Here is a 22,679-nt window from a genome sequence, read left to right as displayed (position 1 = left end):
GGCTGGGTGAGAACATTTCCCCTCTCCTGGCCCCGAGCGAGCGGCACAGCAGAGCCCCGGTTGCACTAGGGATGGAAATCGCTTTTATTGAATCACTCGAGTGCTTTAGTACAGAACAGATATACAGAGATGATACATGTTTGTGCTTCAACACTTTCAAACATTTAGATTCCAGTAATTTCAAGGTAAACAAGTTCCAAGACAGACTAGATTGCTTTTTTTTTTTTTAAAGTTTTCCTTTTTGATAAATTATTTTTTATATAAATAACTGTAACAGAAAAAAAAATAATAACCAAACGATAATGTCCAACATACAAGAACCTGAAGCATTTGCATTGCTAAACTGAGAAGGAACTCAAACTGGGGGGGAAGGACCAAGGGGGAATCAACAAATATCAGTGCAATGATACAGCCTTTGCCCTAAAAATATATATTTAACTTTATGGGCAAGGAACAGACGGGTAGGGAAGGGGGGGGCTTAACCACCAACGAGGCAAGAAAGAGATTTGGGGGAAGGAAAAGGGGGGTCACAGCCTTCAGAGGGAGAGAACAAAATGATGGACCCCAAAATATTGCAGTGCACCTAATGGCAGGGGGGGGACATGGGGGGCAATCCTGGGGTGTAAAAATAATAATAATTAAAAAAAAACCAAACACCAAAAGAACTAAAATCAGAGGTTGGGTTAAATCACTATACACCAAGCTTTGTAAGAACATCACAAGACACAGTCATTAATATACACAGAGTCCGGGGGGGGTCTCGGGGCGACAGCACGCTCAGAAACGCTTCACCACGGGACGACACGAGCGGAGCCGGGCGCGGGGGGGCCGAGCTGCCGTGGGATGGAGAGGGATAGATATAAATTAAACTTTTATTTTTTATATATATATATATGCATTCTAAGGAGCACCTGGGGAAGGGGTGGGGAGGGGGGGGCCGTGCGAGCAAATGGGCCCCGTCTCCAGGTTTTGACCGTTTTGGTCCCTTTTTCACATGGGAATTGCCGCAGCGTGAAGCATCCTGGGTGCAGCCCCTCCCCGCCCCAGGCCAGATGTTGGCGTGCACATCTGGCGGGAGCATCTGCCACCCCAAAAGACAGGGGGCAGAGGTGATGGTGGCAGGGAACCCCCCCAAGCGGAGGCCGGAGTGATGGTGGCGTGTCCGTACGGTCATCCATAATGACCCCAATGAGGAGCGAAACTTTTGGAAAATGGTATTTTTCCGGTTGTTTTTTGTCACCATCATTCGCTAGCAACAGGCAGATGGGTTATTCAGCAATGTGCTCCTGGGTGCTTCAGATAGCTGCAGCTACAAATATATTGATATTCTTTCCTTTTCCTCTTTTAAACACAATGCATCAGTTTTCTTAATATATATATATATTTTTTTTTTGGCTGTTGTCCCCTCCCTGTGGATAAAATGAGATGGGGAAGGCGGCGGGAGGGGCGGGGGGGTCAACACAAGAAAGCGGGGCCGGGCTGGGGTGGGTGCGGGGGGGTCGCACCCGGGGCTGCGCGCCCGGCGAGGGGGTGAATACAGCATCGAGTCGGTGGCGGCGTTTCCTTTTAACTGCTGCTTTCTTCCTCTGTTTTATTGAGCTTCTTCAGCGTGTCCAGCAGTTTCTGTGGGGTGAGGATGTGTGTGGACCCTGCGAGGAAAAGGAGGGGGGAGCGTCAGTGATGGTTTTGAGACCCTCCCCGTTGTGCCCCGGCCGCTGTCCCCGCTGTCCCCGGTACCCCCCAGCGAGGCCTTACCTGCGGCGATGGCCCCGCGCGCCGTGGAAATGCTTGCGAGAAAATGTACGACTGTGGGGTGGGGGGAGGTTGGGGGAGGAGGGGGCGGATAATGGGAACGGAAAAGGAGAAATGAAGGAATGAAGGGGATGGGTGGAGCTGGCAGGCGCCTGGTCCGTGGGGTGGCTCCTGGGCTTGTTGGGGTGGCCACAGGGGTGAGAAGGCAAGAGGTGCAGGCAGGGAGCAGGCAGCGGGCAGGGGGGGACCCTCCGCAGGTCATAGAATCAGAACCATAGAACAGTTTGGGTTGGAGCTTAATGAAGGAAGTGTGAAGGCAGCCTAGTAAGGCAGGGAGTTGTAGAATCACAGAATATGGCTTGGGTTGGAAGGGACCTTATAGATCATCGAGTTCCAACCCTGCCATGAGCAGGGACATCTTCACCAGCTCAGGTTGCTCAGAGCCCCGTCCAGCCTGGCCTGGGATGTCTCCAGGGATGGTTCATCCACCACCTCTCTGGCCAACCTGGGCCAGGCTCTCACCACCTTCAGGACCAACAATTCCTTCCTCATGTCCAGCCTGAATCTCCCTCCTCTAACTTAAAACCATCACCCCTTGTTCTATCACAACAGGCCCTGCTCAAAAAGTCTGTCCCCGTATTTCTCATCCGCCCCTTTTAAGCACAGAAAGGCTGCAGTAAGGTCTCCCTGGAGCTCTCTTTCTCCCAGACTGTCCTCCCAACAGAGCTGTTCCACCCTCGGACCATTTTTGTTACCCATTAACTCAGGATTTCAGCCCCATCACACCCCAGGCTGGGAGATCAGGGCATCACCCAGACTTTGCCATAGGGGACATGGAGGGGTCAGAGCTGGGACAAGCGCCAGGTCTGTGCCCGCTGCTGCCCACAGATCCCGGGACACCTTTACCCGGCAGGCAGGACCCCGACCCGCTGGCCCTGGCCCCTCTTGCCCTGTCAAGGGGGAACTCATGGCATGAAGGAGCCGGCCAGGTCCGGCCAAGAGACATGGCAGAGGGATGATGGAGCGGCGCTGGATGCTTTTCCACCTGGTAGGAGGAACCGCAAGCATTTTCTTATCAGAGAACCAAACGGAAACGAAACCCAAAACAATAATTAAAGAAAGGAGGAACGGAAGAATCAAAGAAAACCCTTCAGGGAGGAAGAGTTTCTTTTTTCATTAGTAAGCTGCCTTTACTTGGTTTCTTTGGCTCACTCCATTGCTGGAGCCTGATCCTCAAATGACACCCTAGTAGAGTCCCTGAAGTCGGGGTGCCTCAGGTCCATGAGAAATTTGGTGGGAGTGAGAATGTGAGTAGAACCTGCGGGAGAACAGAGCGGGGCTGACGGCTGTGCCAAGACCCCCCCCCCACCTTTTTTTCGGGGTGAGGAAGGACACGGTTGCCACCCGGAGCATCGCAGGCACATGCAGGGGACGGTCACCGGAGAGACGCGGGATGAGATGGGCGAGAGGCGGGATGGAGCTGGGAGGTGGTGGTTGGTCTGGTGGGGGGGGACACACATTTGGGGGCAGTGGGAGGTGAGGGAGAAGGGGCTGCTGCTCCCAGGGGAACACAAGGAGTAGGTGAGATGCTGGCAAGAGGCTCTACCAGCTGCCTCAAGCGAGAATCCAGGGATCACATGAGACGGTGAGGGGCTCCTGCCCCTGCCCTACAAGGTGTGTATCCAGCTGTGCTTCCCCAGGGGAATTTCAGTGGAGCTAAAAGCTCCTTGCAAACATCTGGTGGGGCTTCCATCATGTCCCACACAGCTCTTTAGGATGCTAAGATTGAGCACACAAGGCATGTCTAGTGGCACACACAATGCGACAGGACGTGCAGCACACGTGCAACAAGAGAATGCATCTCCTGTTGCACACACAGTGCATACTGTGGTTGCTGTGCAGCGTTGCACAGCTCTTTATTTTTTCTCCCTGAAATGACCCCAAAGATGAGGGTGCAACACGAGTGATTCAAGATGCAAAACTCCCTTCTTTCACCCAGTTCTGCTTGAAGAAAACCAGACAGGGAGAGGAAAAATGGGAGCAGAAATGGCGATTGATGGAGGGACATGCCCTGTCCCTGGGGAGCAGGGACACAGGGGTGACACCGGGCAGCAGGAGAAGACCTTTCCACAGCGCTCCTGCTCCCACACCCATCTGGAGCCGGGAGTTTGCAGGATGGAGGAGGGAGCGTGGGATGCGCAGCCACGCGACGGGGCGCAGGGTCCGGCCCGGCTCCCGCTCACTCACCTATTAGCACTTCCCACTTGCCGCTGGCTTGTGTCACCTCGTAGGCGCAGCGCATCTCGTTCATGCTGACACCGCCCAGGATGAAGATGATGAGGCGGGGGCCACTTCGGTACTCACCGGGGGCCTTGTTCTTGTGCCAGTGGCCATAGCGAGCGCTGGAGAGGGAGAGGAGAGGGATGAAGGACAGGGAGGAGGATGCTCACCAACAAACTACGCACTGAGTTCACATCTTAACTAAAACCACACATTAATCAGCTTCCAAACTGCTGCTGGAGCAGGTTAAGTCCAGCTTTCCAGCCAGCTGTTACAGGTAGGGAAACTGAGTCACAGAATGCCTAAATGAGGGCAGAGCAGCTCACAGACCTGCTGATGGATACAGCCCCTCCAGGCAGGCGAGGGGTGGATGCTCATGGTGCTATAGGTGCTGATGTATAGGGGAGGGTGGGGGGACGCACCTGACAGCGGTGGTGCTGAAGGAGGCGGAGGAGCGGGTGGAGATGTACGGGTAGTGCTTGGTGTCCAGCTTGTCATCGATGGCATCCTGTGGGAAGAGAGTCCCCATGGGGTCAGCGAGGAGCCAGGCACAGCCCCCAGCCCCCCTGCCCAGAAGGACTGGCCCAACTGGGTCAGGATTCATTTGCATATATTTGCATAGCCTTGCTTTTCAGAACAATGTGGCTGTGTTCCTGTAAGAGGGTGTACTTGTGGGGAGGAGGGCGGTGCGTGGTGGCTGTGGGGCAGGGGGCTGCAGCATGGGGGGACAGGGGAGGTTCGCTCAGAGTTTGGGGGTGTCAGGGGAGGTAGGGTAAGGGGTGGCCAGGGTGCAGTGATTTTCTGGGAAGCTCAGGAGCATGCACTGAGCTGGAGGCTTCACATCTGAGAGCCAACCCTGAGGTAAGGGACATGCTCTTTGCTTTTCTCAGTGGTGGAGGGTTGATGCCGTAGTGTGAGATGTTGTTGCTCTGTATGGTCCCCTCTGGTCCTGGGGAGGAGGTTCAGAGGTGCGCTGGGCATGGAGCCATCCCGGTGAGGGTTTACATGGGCTGTGGTTGACAAAGGTGGGAGCTGGTGTTACGTGTGCTTTTGGAAATCGAGGGAGCTGGGGCTCTGCTTGTCATCAGTGCCTGGGAGCAGGTGGCCCTGAGCTGCAGTGATATCCCTGCTCCCCAAAATGTGACTCCAGGGTCTGTCTCTCTGTCTGAGCAGGTGGGAAATGTCTGTGTTGGGGCGTAGTTTTGGTGCCTAGGACCTCCCCAGCTCCAGGGCTCCGGGTAAACCCCAAGGGGCTGCTCCAACCGAGGGGTGGCCAGGACAGAGTGGGTCAGGAGGATGGCAGCACCTGGAGAAAACCACTTTTTAGCTCTGCCCAGTGCTACCCGAGCACAGAGCTCAGAGGCAGCTCCCACAGGCACAGGCAGCGGTGAATGGCACTGTGCCTGTGCCCCAGCTCAGCTGGGACACGGGTGATGCTGTGACAAGGCCACTCAGCCATGTTCATCATGTCACAAGGAGCAACCAGCTTGATACTGCATTTTGTACCGTGGGGATGCCATGCATCCCACCTGGGGCCAGTGTGCACATGGAGAACAGGAAAAGCTTCCAAAACATCCCACCCTTGTTTCAATGACAGGCAGTGAGCAGCCTGGAGGGCACGTGTTGGGCAGAGAAGCCAGGTTTGGGCTGGCAGAGGTGCCAGGTTTGGGCTGGCAGCAGCCAGCTCTCCGCAGGTCCCTTTCTGCGTGGTGCCGGGGTCCCTGCCCTGTCCCCTGTCCCCGTGTGTGCTGGCTCACCTCCATGATGTCCTTAATGACGGGGGTCCATCGGGAGAGCTGGTAGGTTTGCTCGCTGATCCGCTCCTTCCGCTCCGGCTTGCTCCGGCGGCGCAGGGTGGACTGGGGAGAAGATGGATGGGGACACCCTGAGACACGGAGGCTCCAGCTGTGGGACCGGGGACACCCCAGAGGGGAGATGGGGGCATCCCAGGGGGTACGCAGTTCCCATAGGTGACACGGTCCTTCCGAGGGGTGAGGCAGGCTGTGGGAAGCCAGGGGTGGGCACTCACGTCTGTGATGATGGGCACCCCAAGGTGGGCCATGTTGGTGATGATCTCGCTGTCCTCTGCCGGGATCTGAGCATGCTGGATCAGCTTGTTCAGGTTCTCCTCAGTGATACCTGGAAATGCAATGGGGAGACGGCATCCTCCTGAGAAATGCCTCCCATGGGGACATGGTTGCTCCATTGTCACCTTAGGACACCCGGCTTGGTGGTGGCTGTGGGGACAGGGTTGAGCTTTTCCCTCTCGGTTATCTTGGCCAAACCCTGAGCTGTTTATCACCCGGAGCTGCTTGCACGTCTCGCCCTGCCCTGCCCAGCTCTCCTCCTCACCGTTCTTCAGGAAGATGTAGAGCAAGATGATGCGGATCTTGTCATAGGTGCTGACGTTCCCATCCAGCAGGATGGGGACAATGGCCCTCATGGGGTCCTTGATCTTCTCGCCTTCAGCATCGGTGCCCATGGCCAGGTCCTGCAGAGAACACACGTACTCATCACCCCATGGCTCCATGCTGAGCTGTGGGGCAGGAGCTGGTGGTCCCAGTTTGTCCCCATGGGGATGTGGGGCTTGGGTAGCCGGTACCTGTTCGACTCGGCAGAGCTTGTCCACCGTGCCCTGGTAGTGCTTCATGCAGTCCTCGGCCAGGTGCAGGTGGGTCGAGTACTGGGGACACACAAGCCATGCGGTTACACTGGCAGGGCTGGTGGCAGCCCAAGGTCCCTGTGCCACTCCAGGACAGCTGCCATCGCCTGCTCCCCAGGTGGGCTCTGCAAGGGCATCCCCCCACCTCATACCTTGCTGAGCTCCTTCTGGTACTGCGGCATCTTCTTCAGCATCTGGGACAGGTCCCTCATGGTGGTCTGCAATGGAAGGGGACATTGTCACCCACAGGGACTTAGGGACCATGAAAAGACTCTGCTAAGGACTTCTGTCCCTGTGTGAGCCCCTCACAGGGGTTTGGTGACACCAGCCGTGGCATTGCCAGGTCTGTAGGGCAGGGAGGGGTCTGCAGCTCTACAAATCAGAGTATTGAGGGGAGAAACCCCCCCCAGGACCTTCCTCCAGGACCCTTGGGCACTTGGCTGAGGCTGAGGTGGTGCTTTCAGCTTCTGGCCATTTTTACACCCAATTTTCACCAAGGTACCCTCACTACCACTGGCTTGGGGGTCTCAGGATGGGAATAGGCTGGGGACAAAGGCTGCTGGGGGGCACAGACCCCACGGTGGTGGCAAGCACCCTTGACTCCTTGGGGGTTAGGGCGCTCCCAAGGCACCCCACTTCCCCAGCCGCCACCCCACAGCCATCGCCTGCTGTCAGGGACCTGAGCACCCTTGTCCCTTTGCAGAGGTCCCCATCGGGTGTCCCCAGGAGACCCCACCATGTGCCAGCACACGGCTGAGCCCCCAGGCGCCCGTCACCTGCTCAGCAGGCACAGTCAGGTCACCTTATCGCCTGTGTTCATCCTCTTGCTTGAAGAAAACTCCTTCAGGGACCGGGTCACCTCCCTGGGGACAGGAGAACACAGTGTCAGCTCGGAGGGGACCCTGAGCAGCAGGGTGGGTGGCAATACCAATGTCCCACCTAGCCAGCAAACCATCTGCAGAGACACTCACTGGGACACCTCGGCGATGTGTTTGTGGCGCAAGGTGACCCACAGGTCATCGTCCTCATCCAGGAGAACCTCTTTAATCCGGGCTTCCCCGATGCCGCTCGTCTCATACCTGGGAAGAGGGCAGGAGCGTCACAGCGGGGACAGGGCTGGGGGCACATGGTCCCTTCACTGCGGGGGCTCTAGGAAAGCTGGGGGAACATGGGGCAAGATTCTTAGCTCTGCCAGCAGTGAGGTGACATTATTTCAACCCTGTTTCACATTTCGCCTTCTTGTACCCCTTCAAATGCCAAATGATGGGAGGGCTAAAGGCTGGGAAAGCCCCTTTTCATAGAATCACAGAATAGTTTGGGTTGAAGGGACCTTCCAAGCTCCCCCAGTGCCACCCCTGGCACGAGCAGGGACATCTTCACCAGCTCAGGTTGCTCAGAGCCCCATCCATCCTGGCCTGGGATGTCTCCAGGGATGGGGCATCAGTCCTGCCCATCACACCCGCCAGGCTGCAGGCAGGAGTGGTTTCTCCCACCCGATGACTTGTGATGGATGGAGGGATGCTGAGGCTCAGGTTTCATAGCTGAGCTTCCAAATCCTGCTCAGGGGGGTTATGGAGGGACAGCAGCACTGCACTCACTTATAGACGTCGTTCTCGATGGGCAGCAGGTCATAGCTCATGGCCTGGAAGGTCAGTTCGTGCAGCACCGGGGACGCAGGGTCGAAGCCACGGTCCAGGATGAGGAGCTGGGAACGAGCCTTGTCCGGACCCTGCAGAGCCGGGGGGGGCATCAACAGCAAGGCCAGGGACCACTCCAGCCCCATAGGCACTTGGGGGAAGCCAGGGCCATTTCAGGGTCCCCACTTGGGGTCTGCAACTGCTGCATGGCCGAGCTCAAGTGGGACTTGAGGACTGGAGCACCACCCCAGTATCCTCCCCAGGGCTGCAATGCCATCCCCGCTCACCTCACCCATGGTGGGGTCATCAGCCTTGTAGGCGTCCAGCTTGTCCTGGATGAGCTGTGCCAGCATCGCGTTGTCCTTGTAGTCCCTGGGGGACACAGAGGCAGGAGTGAGCTCCTTGGGATGGGTGGCTCTCACCAGCACAGGATGGGGAGGAGCTGTTGTTTCCCTGTGCAACATCCTTGGCTCTTGGGAGAGGGGGCACCTGAGCAGCTTTTGTTACCCATTTCCACCTCTCTTTGCCATGCTCTGCTTTGCCTTGGTGCCACTTGGATTTTTAGGGTCCCAACCCCCAGTCACCTCTCCAGAGCATTTTCAAGACTGTTTTTACACTGAGTGCAGGCGTCTGTCCATCCCACCCTCTCCTTCATCCCCACACCCACACAGGACACAGCATGGCCTCATAGAATCATAGAATCTTTTTGGTTGGAAGATACACTCAAGATCACCAAGTCCAACCGTTCCCACATCCCTGGCACTGCCCCGTGTCCCTGAGAACCTCATGTCCGTCTGTCCAACCCTCCAGGGATGGTGACTCCAGCACTGCCCTGGGCAGCCTGTTCCAATGCCCCACAGCCCTTTGGGAAAGAAGAAATTGTTCCCAAGATCCAATCTCAACCTCCTCTGGCACAACTTGAGGCCGTTTCCTCCATGCTCAGCATCACCCCAGCTCTTCCATGCTGTGGGGGGGATGGCCGGTCCCGGGGTGCCCTTACCCCCGGTACCGCACAGCCGGGTACTCCTTCAGCGTGGCGCACAGCGTGGCGATCTGCTCCGCCAGCCGCTCCAGGATCGGGTTCTTCATCTGGGCCTTGTGGGGGCTGTAAAAGCTTTGGAAGGAGTCGGCCGAATCCAGGGAATAAACCTGGGAGGTGCAGCAGGACAGAGGTTAGAGGGGGATGTCCAGAGGAGAGCAGCCCCGCAGGACACCCCGGTGGGTTTGGAAACAGCATTGAACTCCAGATTTAACTCCCAGCTGGATCTCAGTGATGCTTGGAGCAACCCTTGGGCTTTGGTCTGCCAGCTCTGGCTCCATGGCATGGTCCCTACCCATGTGTAGCCCCCCAGGATGAGCAGAGATGACAGGAGCCCCCCAGACCCTGCCCACAGCAGTCACCTGCACCCAGGCAGGGAAGCAGAGACCTGGGGACAAGTGGGGACCCACTGCTTCCTGGCCATGCCACCAGTAAAGACCAGAAGCCAATGTGGCTATGTATGGGGATGCCAAGAAGTCATCTCCTCAGAAATGCTGCAGCTCACAGAGTTAACGGCACCAAGCAGGTCCCATGCCATCTGTCCCTCCCTGTCCCCCTTGTCCCCTGGCTGGGGGCTGCGATGGGGGTCGTAGAGCCAGCCAAGGCCCAGCACCTGCTAAATCCCCCCCAAGAAGATCATCCCTGAGAAGTAATCAAAGGAGACAGGGAGAAAGAGCAGAGTGGGAGGTGGGTGGGGAGCCGGCTGGGACAGAGGGGTGCGTGGTGGCTTCACAGGCTCCTACGCAAACCCCAACAGGCTGGAGAAGGAACCTGGAGCATCCCCCAACTGCCCCATCCCCACCCCAGCGGGGACGGTCCCAGCCCGGCCTCACCTGTGACTCGGAGGGGAGGAAGGCGATGTTGATCTCCGTCAGGGTTTTGATGACCTTGGCAGCGCGGGATTTCACCAGCTCGTTGAAGAGGGCGTCAGGGCAGGCTGCATGGGGAGGAGGAGGAGGGTAGCGCTCAGCATCCCAGCATCTTTCCATCCATGCTTGTTTGGATGTATTTTAGGGACAGGGTCTTTCCATGCCCCCCATTTCTGTCTTGGGGGAGGTCTGGCTGCCTGTGGCCTTCCCCAAGGTGCTGGGATCCAGCCATCCCTTTGGTGATGAAAATCACCCATCTGCACTCACAGCTGCTCAGTGCCATGGGCAGGATGGGGCAACCACCCCACAGTTTGCTCCTTCTCTCTGGCCTGGGAGGTGTACAGGGGCAGCTGGGGTTCCAGGGTGCAATAGGGTGGGAGCCGTGACCCCCGGTACTCACAGTCAGTGAAGAAGACGTGGGCAGCTCGGTACTTGGAGGTGGGGGGATCCTTAAAGTCGTTGATGAGGGAGTGGATGGACTGCAAGAGAGAAGGGATCACCTGGGCTGGGGATGGTGGCACCGTGGGCATCTCAACAGGGTCACCCGATGTCCCCCCTCTTCATGCAGGGGACACTCTGCCCCTCTGCAGCCCCAGCCTCACTGGGGCCAAGATGCTGCCCATGGGCACAGATGCACATCCCAGCATGGGCATCCCCCCGCCAAAGGCCCCTGCGCCCCCCCATGTTCACCTTCTCAGAAGGGGTGATGAGATAAACGGCCTCCAGGCTGGGCAGTGGCTCCCGGCGCTTGTTGATGTCTTCAACAACTGGGGGAGAAAACAGGGGCCGTGGCAGGGACGGGTGCAGGCAGGGGCTCATTGGGTGTCGGATACCCCACAGCAGCACAGGACCAGCCCTGCCAGCCCCTCCACGTCCAAAACGTCCCCAGTCACTCACCCTGCCCACCCGGGAGCTGGGACAGGGGATGTCCCCAGCTTGTCCCATCCCTGTGGTGCCCCCCTGGGCTGTGTGCGGGGGTGCCTGGCAGGTCCTGGGGACTGGTGGATTCGGTTTTTGGTTTATTGGTTTATTCTCACATCCCTGCGCTGGAGGGTACAATGCCGGGGTGATGCTCTGGTGGTACCTGGGCTGGGGTAACCCCCCACCACCCCAACACCTCCCAATGCAATGTCTGGGGTTTCCTTCTCCTCCCCAAGTGCTGCAGGGAGCTACTTATAGGGCTGACATAAAATTACACCTGGTCTCCTCCTCCTTGGACTGAGATACAGCCAGGAAACAAGGCGCTCAGGCTCCTCCAGCCCCAGCAGCCAATGAGGGAGGCTGTGAAACACCAACCCGGCTCCAAGACAGTTGGCCATGAGTGATGGGAGGCAGCGCATCTCCATCCCACGCGGGACGGGGCTGGGGGGGCCATGCCGCTGCCTCGACTGGCTCCTGCCAGCCTGGAGGTGCCTTTGCGGGTCCCCTGGTTTTGCCCTTCCCATGGCGAGGTTTGGGAGAGGTGGCCGGGAGCCGGTACTCACTGGTGATGCCCTCGGTCATGATGTCGGTCATCTTGCAGCAGGAGGAAAGCATCCGCATGCTGAGCTGGTCCACCACCAGCACCTGCGCAGAGGGGCTGTGAGCGGGGGGCACAGCTGGGAAATGCCCTTCCCACCCCCCCACCTGCTTTGGGGACTCCCTGCCCACATCCACCCCCTGCTCTGCTTCCTTCCCATCAGCCTCCTCAGCTCTTGACCCCCCCAGGGTTTGGCGCTCACCTTCCATTCGCCCTTCTTCTTCACTTTCCGGATCACATCGTGCATAATCTCTGCAAGAGAGGGAGCACGGGGTGGGTGTGAGCACCCCAAGTTCCCCCCTATAACACCCTGGGGCCCATTGGCAGCAGCGGGGTCTGCACCGGGGTCACTGAGCCCCCCATGTGGGGGGTCACAGCCAGCCATGCTCCCCCAGTGCCTTTTCTGGGGATGTGGGGAGAAGATGGGGGGTTTTGGGGTACCCAGGGAGGGGTGGTCAGCCCCCAGCCCTGTTGTTCTCTCATGTTTGGCACTAACAGACGGAGCCTGTGCCAGTGGGGAGCCACGGGCTGGCAGAGGGTCAGGGGGTCCCTCTGGGGAGCTGGGGGCCACCCCACATGTCTCATCCCTAATGCAAAGGAAAACAACAGCAGCTTAAGAGCTCCTTTTAGAAACAAGAACCCAGTGGCCTGAGCCTGTTCCTTGTAATCCCCCGCAATCTCATTTCGCCTCCCGCGACTGCTGGGCTTATGCAACCAGCCAGGACAGCAGCACCCACAGGTCCCCCTGTGCCCCACGGACCCCCAGGGCTGGGGACACCCATATTCCCAGGCACAGACACCCCAGGCCAGGCTGCGGGGCTGCTCCCTGTAGGGTGCAGGTCAAGGCCATGCAAGAAGGTGGCCCCAGCAGTGGGACAAGGACATCACCTTTTGGGGCTGGGTTGCAGGGAGGGGGTTTCAAGCCTTGCCAGAACAGGGACTTGTCCTCCTGCCAGAGCAACGTGCTGCCTACACATCTGTGTTGGGGGACATGAGGTGTCCCCAAGACCCCAAAGGTCCCGGTTTTACCCCAGTGTACAAAGCATCACCCCTCGCAGAGCAGGGACATGGTGGGAACTGCCCTGCTGAGCCTGAGGGGAAGTCTGTGTCCACCCCGGGAGGGTTTTGCTCCAGCTCTCTGATTCCAGGGACTGGGATGGAAATGCCCAATTAAAACCCAATTTAGAAATGTTTTTAGATTAGAAAAGGCAGAGGTGTGGGGAGATGGCAGTGAGGGTTTCACCCTTCCTGGCCCAGCCTTGGGACCCTTCCCCTGTGGCAGTGACCCTATGGGTACCAGTCCTCCGGGTAAACCCCTGTTTGGGTTTACATGGAGCAGTTTGGGACCTACATTTCCTGCCACTGCACATCCATCTCCTTGGGGAGCCCAGAAGGATGCTGGCCATGAACTGCTGGCCCTGCCTGCCCTTGGTCAGACCCCTTAGCCTCTCCATCAGTAAAAGGGGTGTGGGGCATCTCTGGGCCATGGAGAGGGGATGAAGGGTGAGTGGGGTTGGGTCTGTACCCCGAGCACATTGGGAGGGTGCTGCTGGAGGGGGAAGGATGCTGCCTGCAGCCCTGCGTGCTGCCCACCCAAAACCAGGTCACCCACGTGCGAAAAACTGAACCAGGAATTGTTTTCCTAACCCTAACAGCACATCCCTGGTCCTGCTCTCTGGTCCTGTGCGGGGCCGGGATGGCAGGATGCCAGCACAACCCTCCTCCTCCTCCTCCTTTCATTACTCACATTTGGCTCCTTCCCCGGATCAAGGATCCAGGAATAACTGTGCTGTTTACAAGGCAGAACGCAGGCGCCCTCCATCCCACACCCACAACCTCCATCCCACACCCACAACCTCCATCCCACAACCTCCATCCCAAACCACGGGACTAAAGCGCGGTGGGTGCCGCTGCACCAGTGCCAGGCAGCGATACTGGTCGGGAAGGGTCCAGGTCTGTGAGCAGCCAGAAAGAAATCCTGCCCTGCCATGAAAACACAGCTTTGTTCCGGGGCTGGGAGAGGAAGGAAGGGTGGAAGGAGAGAAGGATGGAAGGAGGCTGGGAATAAGCATCCTGGTGCCTGGGGAAGGTGCTGTCAGTGCAAAGGCTTCCACGGTGCTCCCAGCACCCTCTGTTTGCTGTGGTAAGTTGGGGGACAGGGGCTTGGGGCTCCCCAAAATGCGGCCTTGGCCAGCCAGGAGCTTGTCCTTGCTGTGGCAGCTGCTGCAGGGGACATTTTGTCCTCAGAGCCTCGCTTTTTGGGGACTCCCTCGCTCTTTTGCATGTGTAGGGGTTAAGCTGGATGTGTGTGATGGGGAGCACCTGCCTGGCTGTGAACCTCCCGGTGACAAAAGTGTTGTCATGTCTCCTGGCCTGATCCCGACACCAAGATGAGCACCTTGGAGGGTGATTGCTCTGGGCTCTGTGATTGCTCTGGGCTTTGTGGTTTTAGGGTGTCTGTGCCCTGGTCAGAGGTGGGACCCTACTGGCACCAGGACGAGTCAATTCCACACTCAGGGAACATTATAGAATGAGCAAGAGACTCCCAGGGGAAACAGCAGCTCTTCCATTGCCTGAGGTCCTCAAGCCAAGCCCGAACGCCTCCCAGGAAGCAGAGCTCTCACGTCCCCGCATTAGCAGGTCAGATGTTGCTGCCCGTGGCCCAAAATGGTCTGGCCAGCCAGAGCTTTTGGGCTCGAACGTCAGTGGGTGATGCTCACAGTCGAGCTTTTCATCTTGGAAATAAACCGGGTTCCAGGACCTGCCAGGTTGCATCTGTTTCCTTCAGGATGGAAGAATTTTAATTACAATTTCTACCAAGAGCAGACAATGCAGAGAGACATCCCCCTATGTAGAGACAACACCAGTGCCTGTGGACAAGGAAGCACATCTCACCTACAAAAGTGAGACCTCCAGTGCTCTTGAGTAATATGGTCCTAAAAGTGCAATCATGGAGATCACAGAGTCACAGGACGGTTTGGGTTGAAGGGACCTTCCCGGCTCCCCCAGTGCCCCCCCTGCCATGAGCAGGGACATCTTCACCAGCTCAGGTTGCTCAGAGCCCCGTCCAGCCTGGCCTGGGATGTCTCCAGGGATGGTTCATCCACCACCTCTCTGGCCAACCTGGGCCAGGCTCTCACCACCCTCAGGGACAACAATTTCTTCCTCATGTCCAGCCTCAATCTCCCCTCCCTTAGTTTAAAATGATCACATGGTTGAGAGCAACCACCTCCCCCAGCCCACCACTTGCAGTTGGGCTCGTTCTCGGGGTGACACATGGCATGAAAATGACCCACTGCATTGTTTTCAAGCAAAGCCAGGTGCTGGTGACATGGTGGCCTAGTAGGACTTGAGCCCACACGTCACTCCAAGAGGCTTAGCCCACGTTATTTACACTGAGCTGGGCGGGCAGCCTTTCTCCACGCCAGCTTTGCCTTGTTTGCTCATGGTAAAAGCAACCAGCCCCACATCTCCAACTGGTTCTGGGGGAAGAGGGACCAACCCTTCCACCGCTTGTGCATGCACCAACAAAGCCGTGACCAAGTGCATCATTTTGGGATGCTCTAAGCCCATTATCCTGCTGCAGAGAGAGCAGTAAAACCTTGTCCTGGCCACTAACACATCCTGGAGCCCTAGGACGGGTGAAGGATGCTGCACCCAAGGCCAAACCTGTCCCTCCTGGAGCAATGCAGGAGGCCGAAGTCCTGCTGCTCAGAAATGCTCCTTTGCTGGCACATCCCAGGACTTCATGGGCTGCATACCTTGGTCTGAAGTGGTCAGGGAAGCTGGAGTTGCTTTACGGATGGGCAGCAGAATTGCCAAAGATCCTACAGGTGTCCTAACCACGGGCTTTTCCCTCTGTCACAGGCAGGGCTTGGTCCTTTCGCTCTCCTCACATGTCCTCTGGTTTGGGATCCAAAATCCCGGAGCAGATCTGGAGAGCCGGGTCACAGAAACCCACAGGGAGGTTTGCTCGAGACCCACTTCTCTTAAAAAGCTGTCACGATGCATCTCCAAGACGAACATGTTTGGCTTTGGGTTGGCTTGGCAACTGCTTTTTTGCCGGTTCATTAACTAATTGCTTAAAACAGTGTAAATGTTACACAGATACAACCACGTTTGAATGTAGTGGAGCACTTCTCTACCTCTGAACATCCTTGGTCAGGGTTCTCTAGGTGCCAGTGCACCATCCCCAAGCAGTCCCCAAGGAAATTTTTGGATTACATGATCATTGTAGGTCCATTCCATCTGAAATATTCTATTCTATTCTATTCTATTCTATTCTATTCTATTCTATTCTATTCTATTCTATTCTGTTCTGTTCTGTTCTGTTCTGTTCTGTTCTGTTCTGTTCTGTTCTGTTCTGTTCTGTGCTGTGCTGTTCTGTTCTGTCCTGTCCTAAACCAGGCCCTATGAACCTGAGGATGGTAGGAAGGCTGTCAATCCTATTGACGTAGGGAATAATTTCATTTATAGGAGGCAAAGCCCAGCTGACGTTCCTCAGCATGGCTAAGAACCTTCTCAAGGATTATTTGACCCTGGAGACCCCTGTGTCCATAAACCCAGCCAGTCTCAAACATCTCCCCTCCAGCAGCCCATGCCCTGAACACCAATTTTTCTCACTAGATTATTTTGGATGCCCACCTGGAAGACCTCAGCCTTTCTGAAGGACACGTTCCTCACATAGGAACCTGTTCTTGGTGCAGCCCAGCTGTGATAAGTCCTGCATGGGCGGAATTGCCCAGGTTCAGCTCCATCCTTTCCTCCCCAACCTTGGATGAGGAGAACTTTGGTGTTTTCTCATCCAGAGCATCACACATCTCTCTCATATCCCCTGGTGGAACACGCCACATGTCAAAGCCACACCGAGCAGTATTTGTGCTGCTCTGGGGAGCTGAGCAACCCTGCGTTGCTGCTGGGGCTCCAGCTTCAAGGATTAGTCACAGTAATCATAGTAACCTGTGATTAATTCCTCCTTTTCCTATTTGCACTGCTCTCTCATGGAGGATATATGTATTTAAACCCGCCAGCCAAAGCCAGAGCAAACCTGCACAGCCTGGAGAGAAGGAGGACAGAGATCTGGAGGTCTTGAACTCTTTAGAAATTTAATAACATGCCCAAAAGGCAATAAGGGAAATGAGATGCAGGATCACGCCCACGAGTCGCTCTCATTGACTGCACTGGAGAAACGGGGTAAAATTCACACAGATTTTCCCTGCGGGATCACTCCCGGCCCAGTTCCTGTGGGTCTGCTCGAGGATCTGGGAGTTGAGCAGAGCTGCTTCATCCGGGTACGGTCAATGGGCCACAGACCACATCAGGTCCCCTTTGAAGGCATCACCCTTCACTGTCACTTGTCCTCTTCCACCAGGTGTTTCCATCCCCAGCGGAGATGCTGGACCTGGCTGGTGGTGGCTGCAGGGTTGGTGCAGCCAACGCTGGCGATGCTTCAGTGCCAAGAGCTTTCCTGCAGCGGGACGGTATGCACGGGGTGTCACAGCATCCCGGAGGGGAGGTGACCCTGTCCCAGGGGTAAGTCATTCCATCCTACACGTGTGGCTGTGACATTCTGAGCTGGTTCTTCTCTTGGTCTTGAACCAAAACGGAGGAAAACACCAACAAATTGGGGCACTCCAGGTTTGGCTTGCTGGGAATCCAGGCTAGGCTGGTCCCTTGTGCCCATGTGGATGCTGGGGATGGGATGGGATGGGATGGGATGGGATGGGATGGGATGGGATGGGATGGGATGGGATGGGATGGGATGGGATGGGGGGCAGCTGGTCTGGTCGAACTCTGAGTGGTCTTTGCTGCTCCCTTGGTGGCACAACATCAAACCATCTGATGGGCTCCATCTACGACCCTACAACACACATGTTGACATGCATGTGTACACATTCACGCGTTTATGTGAATGACGCAGAAGCCCCTAAATTAACGCACCTTCAGCCTGATCTATTTCTGCGCTCTCCAAAACGCCAGAGCCAAGTTCCTTCCCGCACTGTGAGTTGGTGGACGCAGCATCTGCTTCTCAGCATGCAACTAAAAGCCATGTGATGATGATTCTCTTTATAAATGTGTTGATTTTGTGGGAAGAGGGAGGAAATCACTCCTAGGATGTTCTTCCTGAGGTGCAGGGGAATTAAACCCAGGCCATATATATATAAATTTTTTTTAAGAGGGAAAAAGCCTAAGTCCTCTACTTCGGTGGCTTTTTCAGTCTTCTTGCACATGCAGACACCAGTAGGTGGATGCAGACCTGCCAAAGTGAGGGTTGTCATTCTTGGTAACCTTCCATGGCCACGTACCAGCAACTTTTCCTCAGCACCTGGTGTAAACCGTGGTTTGGAGACTGAAATTGCTCTGCACTGCGTGGGAAGGTGAGTCCTGAATTTTGCACATATTTTTTTCCGAGCTTTTCCAACTCAGAGCTGATGTTGGAAATGTGACAGATCCTGGTGACAGGATCCCAAAAGGGCAAATGCTACAGACCCCAGCAGAGGCTTTGCCAAGGGCCCGTTCCTGTACCCACCCGTGGGGCAGGCAGCACTGCACCACCTTGGGGACTCCCCAAGGAGGGGACTGGGAGGGCGGGATGCCCAGGAAGGGACTGGATCACCCATGGGAGACCCTCTCCTCCTCCCCCAGCCACTGCACCAGCACACCGAGATCACGGCGGGGCTGAAAGCTCTGCCCCCATGCAGGGAAGAGGATGCAACGCGCATCCCTGCGACGTTCTCACTGGCCCTTTGCTGCCTTCTCTTCCTCCTCTGCTTGCCAGAGACCTCGCCAGACCTGGCTCCGGGGCAGCACACAAGCCTTGTACCCTGAGATGCGCTTGGAGCATCCCTGAGGGGCAGCATCTGGCCCCCAAAGTCCCCCTGTGCCCTCAGCCCAGGGGTGGTGGCACTGGGGAGGTGCCCCCAGCAGCCTGGGTGACTCAGTCACCAGCCACTCAGCTGCAGGTCCCCGGGGTCCCTGGCTGTGCCCCGAGGCCTGTGCCACCTCCCTGTCCCCCGAGGTGCAGCACAGCATGAGCCTTGTCCCAGAGCCATTGCATCCCAGCACCCAGCCAGGGAGATGGGTACCCTTGAGAGGTACAGATGGGGACAAAAGTGACATGGTATGGCAGTTGAGTGCTGTGCATGGGTGCTGAGGGCACATCAGACCTTGTCCAGGCAGGATTTAACCATGAGGTTCCTCGGTGTGGCCGTGGCGGGCACCCAGGCACAGGTCTGCTCTGCGGGAGGCTCTATAGACAGGGATGTTCCATGGAGAATCGGCTGCTGTCCTGGGGAAAGGTGTTTTCTTGCTGTCTCCGGAAGCAAGCACGGTGCTGCTTTATCCTGAGGCTGCTCTGCTTCGCCAATCTGTCCACGACAGCAACACGAGCAAAAGGAAGCCCTTGGGAGGTCTCTCCCCTCTTGTAGGTGAAGGGGTCCAGCGGTTTTCAGATCCAGCACCGGCACCACCTCCGTGTGCTCCGGCTACATGTCCTGCAGCAGCCCACTGTGGTGGCAAACACTGCACAGGTGTCACCCCTGCAGCACAGCCCATCTTGCCTCGCTGGCGATGGCTCAGTGAAGTAAACCCAGCCTCCTCCTCCTCCTCTCCACTGCAGGCTGCTGCAGGAGAGCAGGGACCAGGCTGGGCAGCTCAGGGCAGGCTGCTCTGAGAAGATCCAAGAAGGTCCTGGGGCAAGAAGATGGGAGGAATGTTCACATGGTGGGGGTTTAGATGAAGATTTAGGGATGCACGTCCTCAGATGTGGGTGAGATTTTTCCAACCAGAACCAGAGCAAAGCGGCTGGTTCTCCAGTGGGTTCACTGGGAGGTGACCACAGAGGGAGCAGAAGACACACCAGGAGGACCCAGTCCTCAGGCATGGCCTCCGGGTCTGAGTGCACTCAGGCGAAAGCGAGTCCTGGAGGGATGCAGCCATCACTGCTGGAGACTGCAGGAGGCGCAGGGACAGCCCCCCCAGCACGCACCCCCTGGCTCTGGGGGTGACACTCCAGTTCTGCCCATCTCCTGCAACACTCACCCATCTCATCCCCCTGCCCACCTCTTCCCACCTCTCCAGGGGCTGTCAAAACCTGCCTTGTTATGGCACCAGCTGGTCACAAGAATAATCCGGGTCTGGAAGGAAGCCAGGGCAGAATGCAGCTCCAGAGGGGGGGTGGCAGAGCGAGCCATGGCAACGCGGCAGCATCCTTCCTCCCTCCCCTCCTCCTCGGGAGGGAGCGCAGCAGAGATGCTCTGCCCCAGGGTCAGCCCCAGCCTTGGACCGCTTGCTCCTCATGAGCAAACATCTCCTGCAGGTAAAGCTCGAGGGAATCCCTGTCTGCGATCGGATTGGCGCAGTGAGGGCCAGCCAGGGAAATCTTGTGCTAGCCGCATTGGTGGCCAGGGGAGGGGGAGGTCTGGGGACCCTGAGGACCGGTCATGATTCTGAGGGAGCAGCTCCAGCTGCAAACAGCATCCCAAGGCAAGGAACCGGCCCACCGAGACCAGGAGCTTCCCACAGCAGCCTGCAGAGCAGCTCGAGCCCGGGTGGGAGCGCAGGGCTGGACCCCGCAGGGTGCTCCTCCGAGGGCCCCGTCCCTCGCTCCTCTGCAGCATTTTGCCTGCACAAACCTTGCTCTCCCCTGCCAGACACCCACACCTCCCTGACAGCCCTGCTACAGCATCAATGCCCAGTTACCAGTCATCATTTTCAGCCCGGAATGATATTTTTCAGCGAAGAACAGAGCTGTTTGTTATTAAACCCTGAAGGGAAGGACTGAGCCAGATTTCCATGATGCTGGCTTGAACCTGTGTGTGTGTGTGTGTGTGTGTGTGTGTGTATGTGTGTGCTCTCTCCCAGGCTATTTCAGCACACAGACAATGAATGAAAATAAGTGGCACTGGTCTCTGTCCCCCCTTTAGTGAGGGCCCCGGATGGGGCCCTGCCTGGGGTGCATGGGTGGCTGCTCCAGCCCCCCTCCCCTGCCTCCTGCTAAGGTGAGGGGACCAACCCCCCCCAAAGTAAAAACAGCAAGGCACAACAGCCAACCTCCCCCCTCCCCAAAGCCCATCCCGCAGCACAGAAACAACAGGTTATTTCCCTGCCCTTTCCCCTTTCATTTTGCAGCTGGCCGGCTCTAACCCCCCCCTCCACCCCCCCGCCATGCAGCACCCCAGGGTGATGAGGTGGGTAAGGGGCATAGGGATGGTGCATCCCCCCCGCCCCATCCCCAGGGTAGGTGACGAGTGGGAATGAAGCAGGGACACGAATCCAGGGGGATATCCCCCCCTCCCCTCCCCTCCCCTCCCATCACCACCCACCCGATCACACCACCAGCCCCGGCCGCACCATCTGCAGCCTGGGCGGGAGGTTTCGCTGCACAACGGAGCCAAACCCACCCGCGGGGGTTTCACCCACGTACCCTCCCCCCCCACCCCAGATTACACACCAACCGTCCCCCCATCCAAAATAAATAAATAAATAAAGAGATCCGGCCCCGGCTGGCGACGATGCCACGGAAATAAATCATGCAAGAGGCGCGGGGAGGGACGAAAAAGGCTTTTCATGGCTGCGGGGAGCCCGGGGGAAGTTTCCACCGTTTCCTACCCATTCTGCTCTTGGTTTATTTATATATGTTTTTTCTATAACGTGGAGCTTTTCGCTTTAGTTTTGCTACGGGGAAAGGAGCCGACCCCCACCCCCCCACCCTCGGGCGTTTTGGAGAACACCCCCCCCCTTCCCCTCCGCCATCAAGACGTTGAAAATATCATCTTGCAACAGCCGGGGAAGGAGGAAGGGAACCCGGGGCTGCTCCGTTCCCCCCACCCCGCGGCTCGGCCGCCAAAAATAGCGACCCCGAAGGGCGCAGAAATGTCCGGAAGGGGTCTGGAGGGGGGGACACGGCTGCCCCGAGATCAGGGAAGCGAAGTCACGTCCGGGAAAATTGAAAAAATAAACCTCCATGACAGCAGGATTTGCGGCAGACAAAGCCGAGGCGCCCGGCCTGTCACCGCGGCGGCGGGGGGGGATTTCTGCACTGCTGGACATCCCTGTGCCCCCCCCACCCCGCGACCCCAGACCCCCGATGTGGGGTCCCGGTTGGTTTTGCTGATTATGGTCTGATGGGGCAATTCCTACCCCGCCCGGAGCCGGATACGGGGAAGACTCGAGCACCTCTCACTTCCCTCTTTACCCCCCCCGGCTTTTTTCACCGCCCCCCCTTCTCCTCCCCTCCCCTCAGCACTGCAGAAAAATCCCAACAGCCTCAACACACACCCCTAAAAAATATAAATAAATAAAACCCGGAAGGAGACTGCAAACCACGACCCCCCCAAACCGTGGGGACGCCTTTTCCCCACGTCCTGCCCGCTGCCCCACGGGGGTCCCGTCCCCCCACCCCCGCCGGGCGCTGATGCCGCCCCGAGGGTCCGTATTGCGCATCCACAGCATCCCCCCACCCGCGAAAAAGGGGAGCGGGAGCCTGGGCAGCTTCACCCCCCCTTCCCCCGCGGGGTGCGCAAGTAACGCGGCCGGACGCGGATCTTACTTTCTCCCACCACAGCCTTGAGTCCGACAGGGGCCATGTCGCCGTGCTGGGGGGTCCGCAGCAGCTGGGGAAGGATCCGGGGGGGGGCACACACACGCACACAGCCGGGCGAGGCTGCGGGTGGCGGGCGCAGGGATGCGGCGGGAGGGAAGGGGGGGAAGCACGGGCGGGCCGGGGCGGGGGGGCAGCGGGCTCCGGTGGCGCGGCGGGGCTCAGCTGACCGCGCGGGAGGAGGGACCGCGGGGGGGCGACGGGATGCGCGTCACTGTGCCCGCCCCCGCCCCGCCCCGCGCCGCAGCGCAGCGACCGCGGCGGAGCGCCCCCTGGCACCCAGCGTCCCTCTCATTGCACCCAGCTCCCCCCTCATTGCAC

The 22,679-nt window shown here is 57.8% G+C and overlaps 1 protein-coding gene across 1 annotated transcript; it reads right to left on the bottom strand.

The window, feature by feature from the left end:
* Positions 1–60: 60 nt before the first annotated feature.
* On the bottom strand, positions 61–22,487 carry LOC136110296 (syntaxin-binding protein 1). The gene is made up of 19 exons (XM_065853522.2): positions 22,308–22,487; positions 11,961–12,010; positions 11,724–11,805; positions 10,930–11,006; positions 10,640–10,718; positions 10,204–10,307; positions 9,332–9,480; positions 8,619–8,703; positions 8,293–8,423; positions 7,666–7,773; positions 7,497–7,557; positions 6,847–6,912; positions 6,635–6,715; positions 6,385–6,523; positions 6,062–6,171; positions 5,790–5,891; positions 4,455–4,540; positions 4,000–4,154; positions 61–1,649 (listed from the first exon to the last, which is right to left on the bottom strand). Exons 1-19 carry the CDS (start codon positions 22,342–22,344, stop codon positions 1,567–1,569), a joined length of 1,785 nt encoding a protein of 594 aa, XP_065709594.1. The 5' UTR covers positions 22,345–22,487; the 3' UTR covers positions 61–1,566.
* Positions 22,488–22,679: the final 192 nt, after the last annotated feature.

The sequence above is a fragment of the Patagioenas fasciata genome, chromosome 20 (assembly GCF_037038585.1).
Source record: "Patagioenas fasciata isolate bPatFas1 chromosome 20, bPatFas1.hap1, whole genome shotgun sequence".
Classification (NCBI taxonomy): domain Eukaryota; kingdom Metazoa; phylum Chordata; class Aves; order Columbiformes; family Columbidae; genus Patagioenas; species Patagioenas fasciata.
The sequence above is the reverse complement of the archived record's forward strand: the minus strand, read 5'-3'. Positions and strand labels throughout refer to the sequence as shown.

Excerpts from the sequence above, each read along its gene's own strand:
- LOC136110296 (XM_065853522.2), bottom strand. The coding sequence starts at position 22,344 with ATGGCCCCTGTCGGACTCAAGGCTGTGGTGGGAGAAA. Across the intron at positions 10,719-10,929 it reads TCATCACCCCTTCTGAGAAG|TCCATCCACTCCCTCATCAA; the intron begins GTGAACATGGGG and ends TCTCTCTTGCAG. Across the intron at positions 7,774-8,292 it reads ATCGAGAACGACGTCTATAA|GTATGAGACGAGCGGCATCG; the intron begins GTGAGTGCAGTG and ends CCCTCTTCCCAG.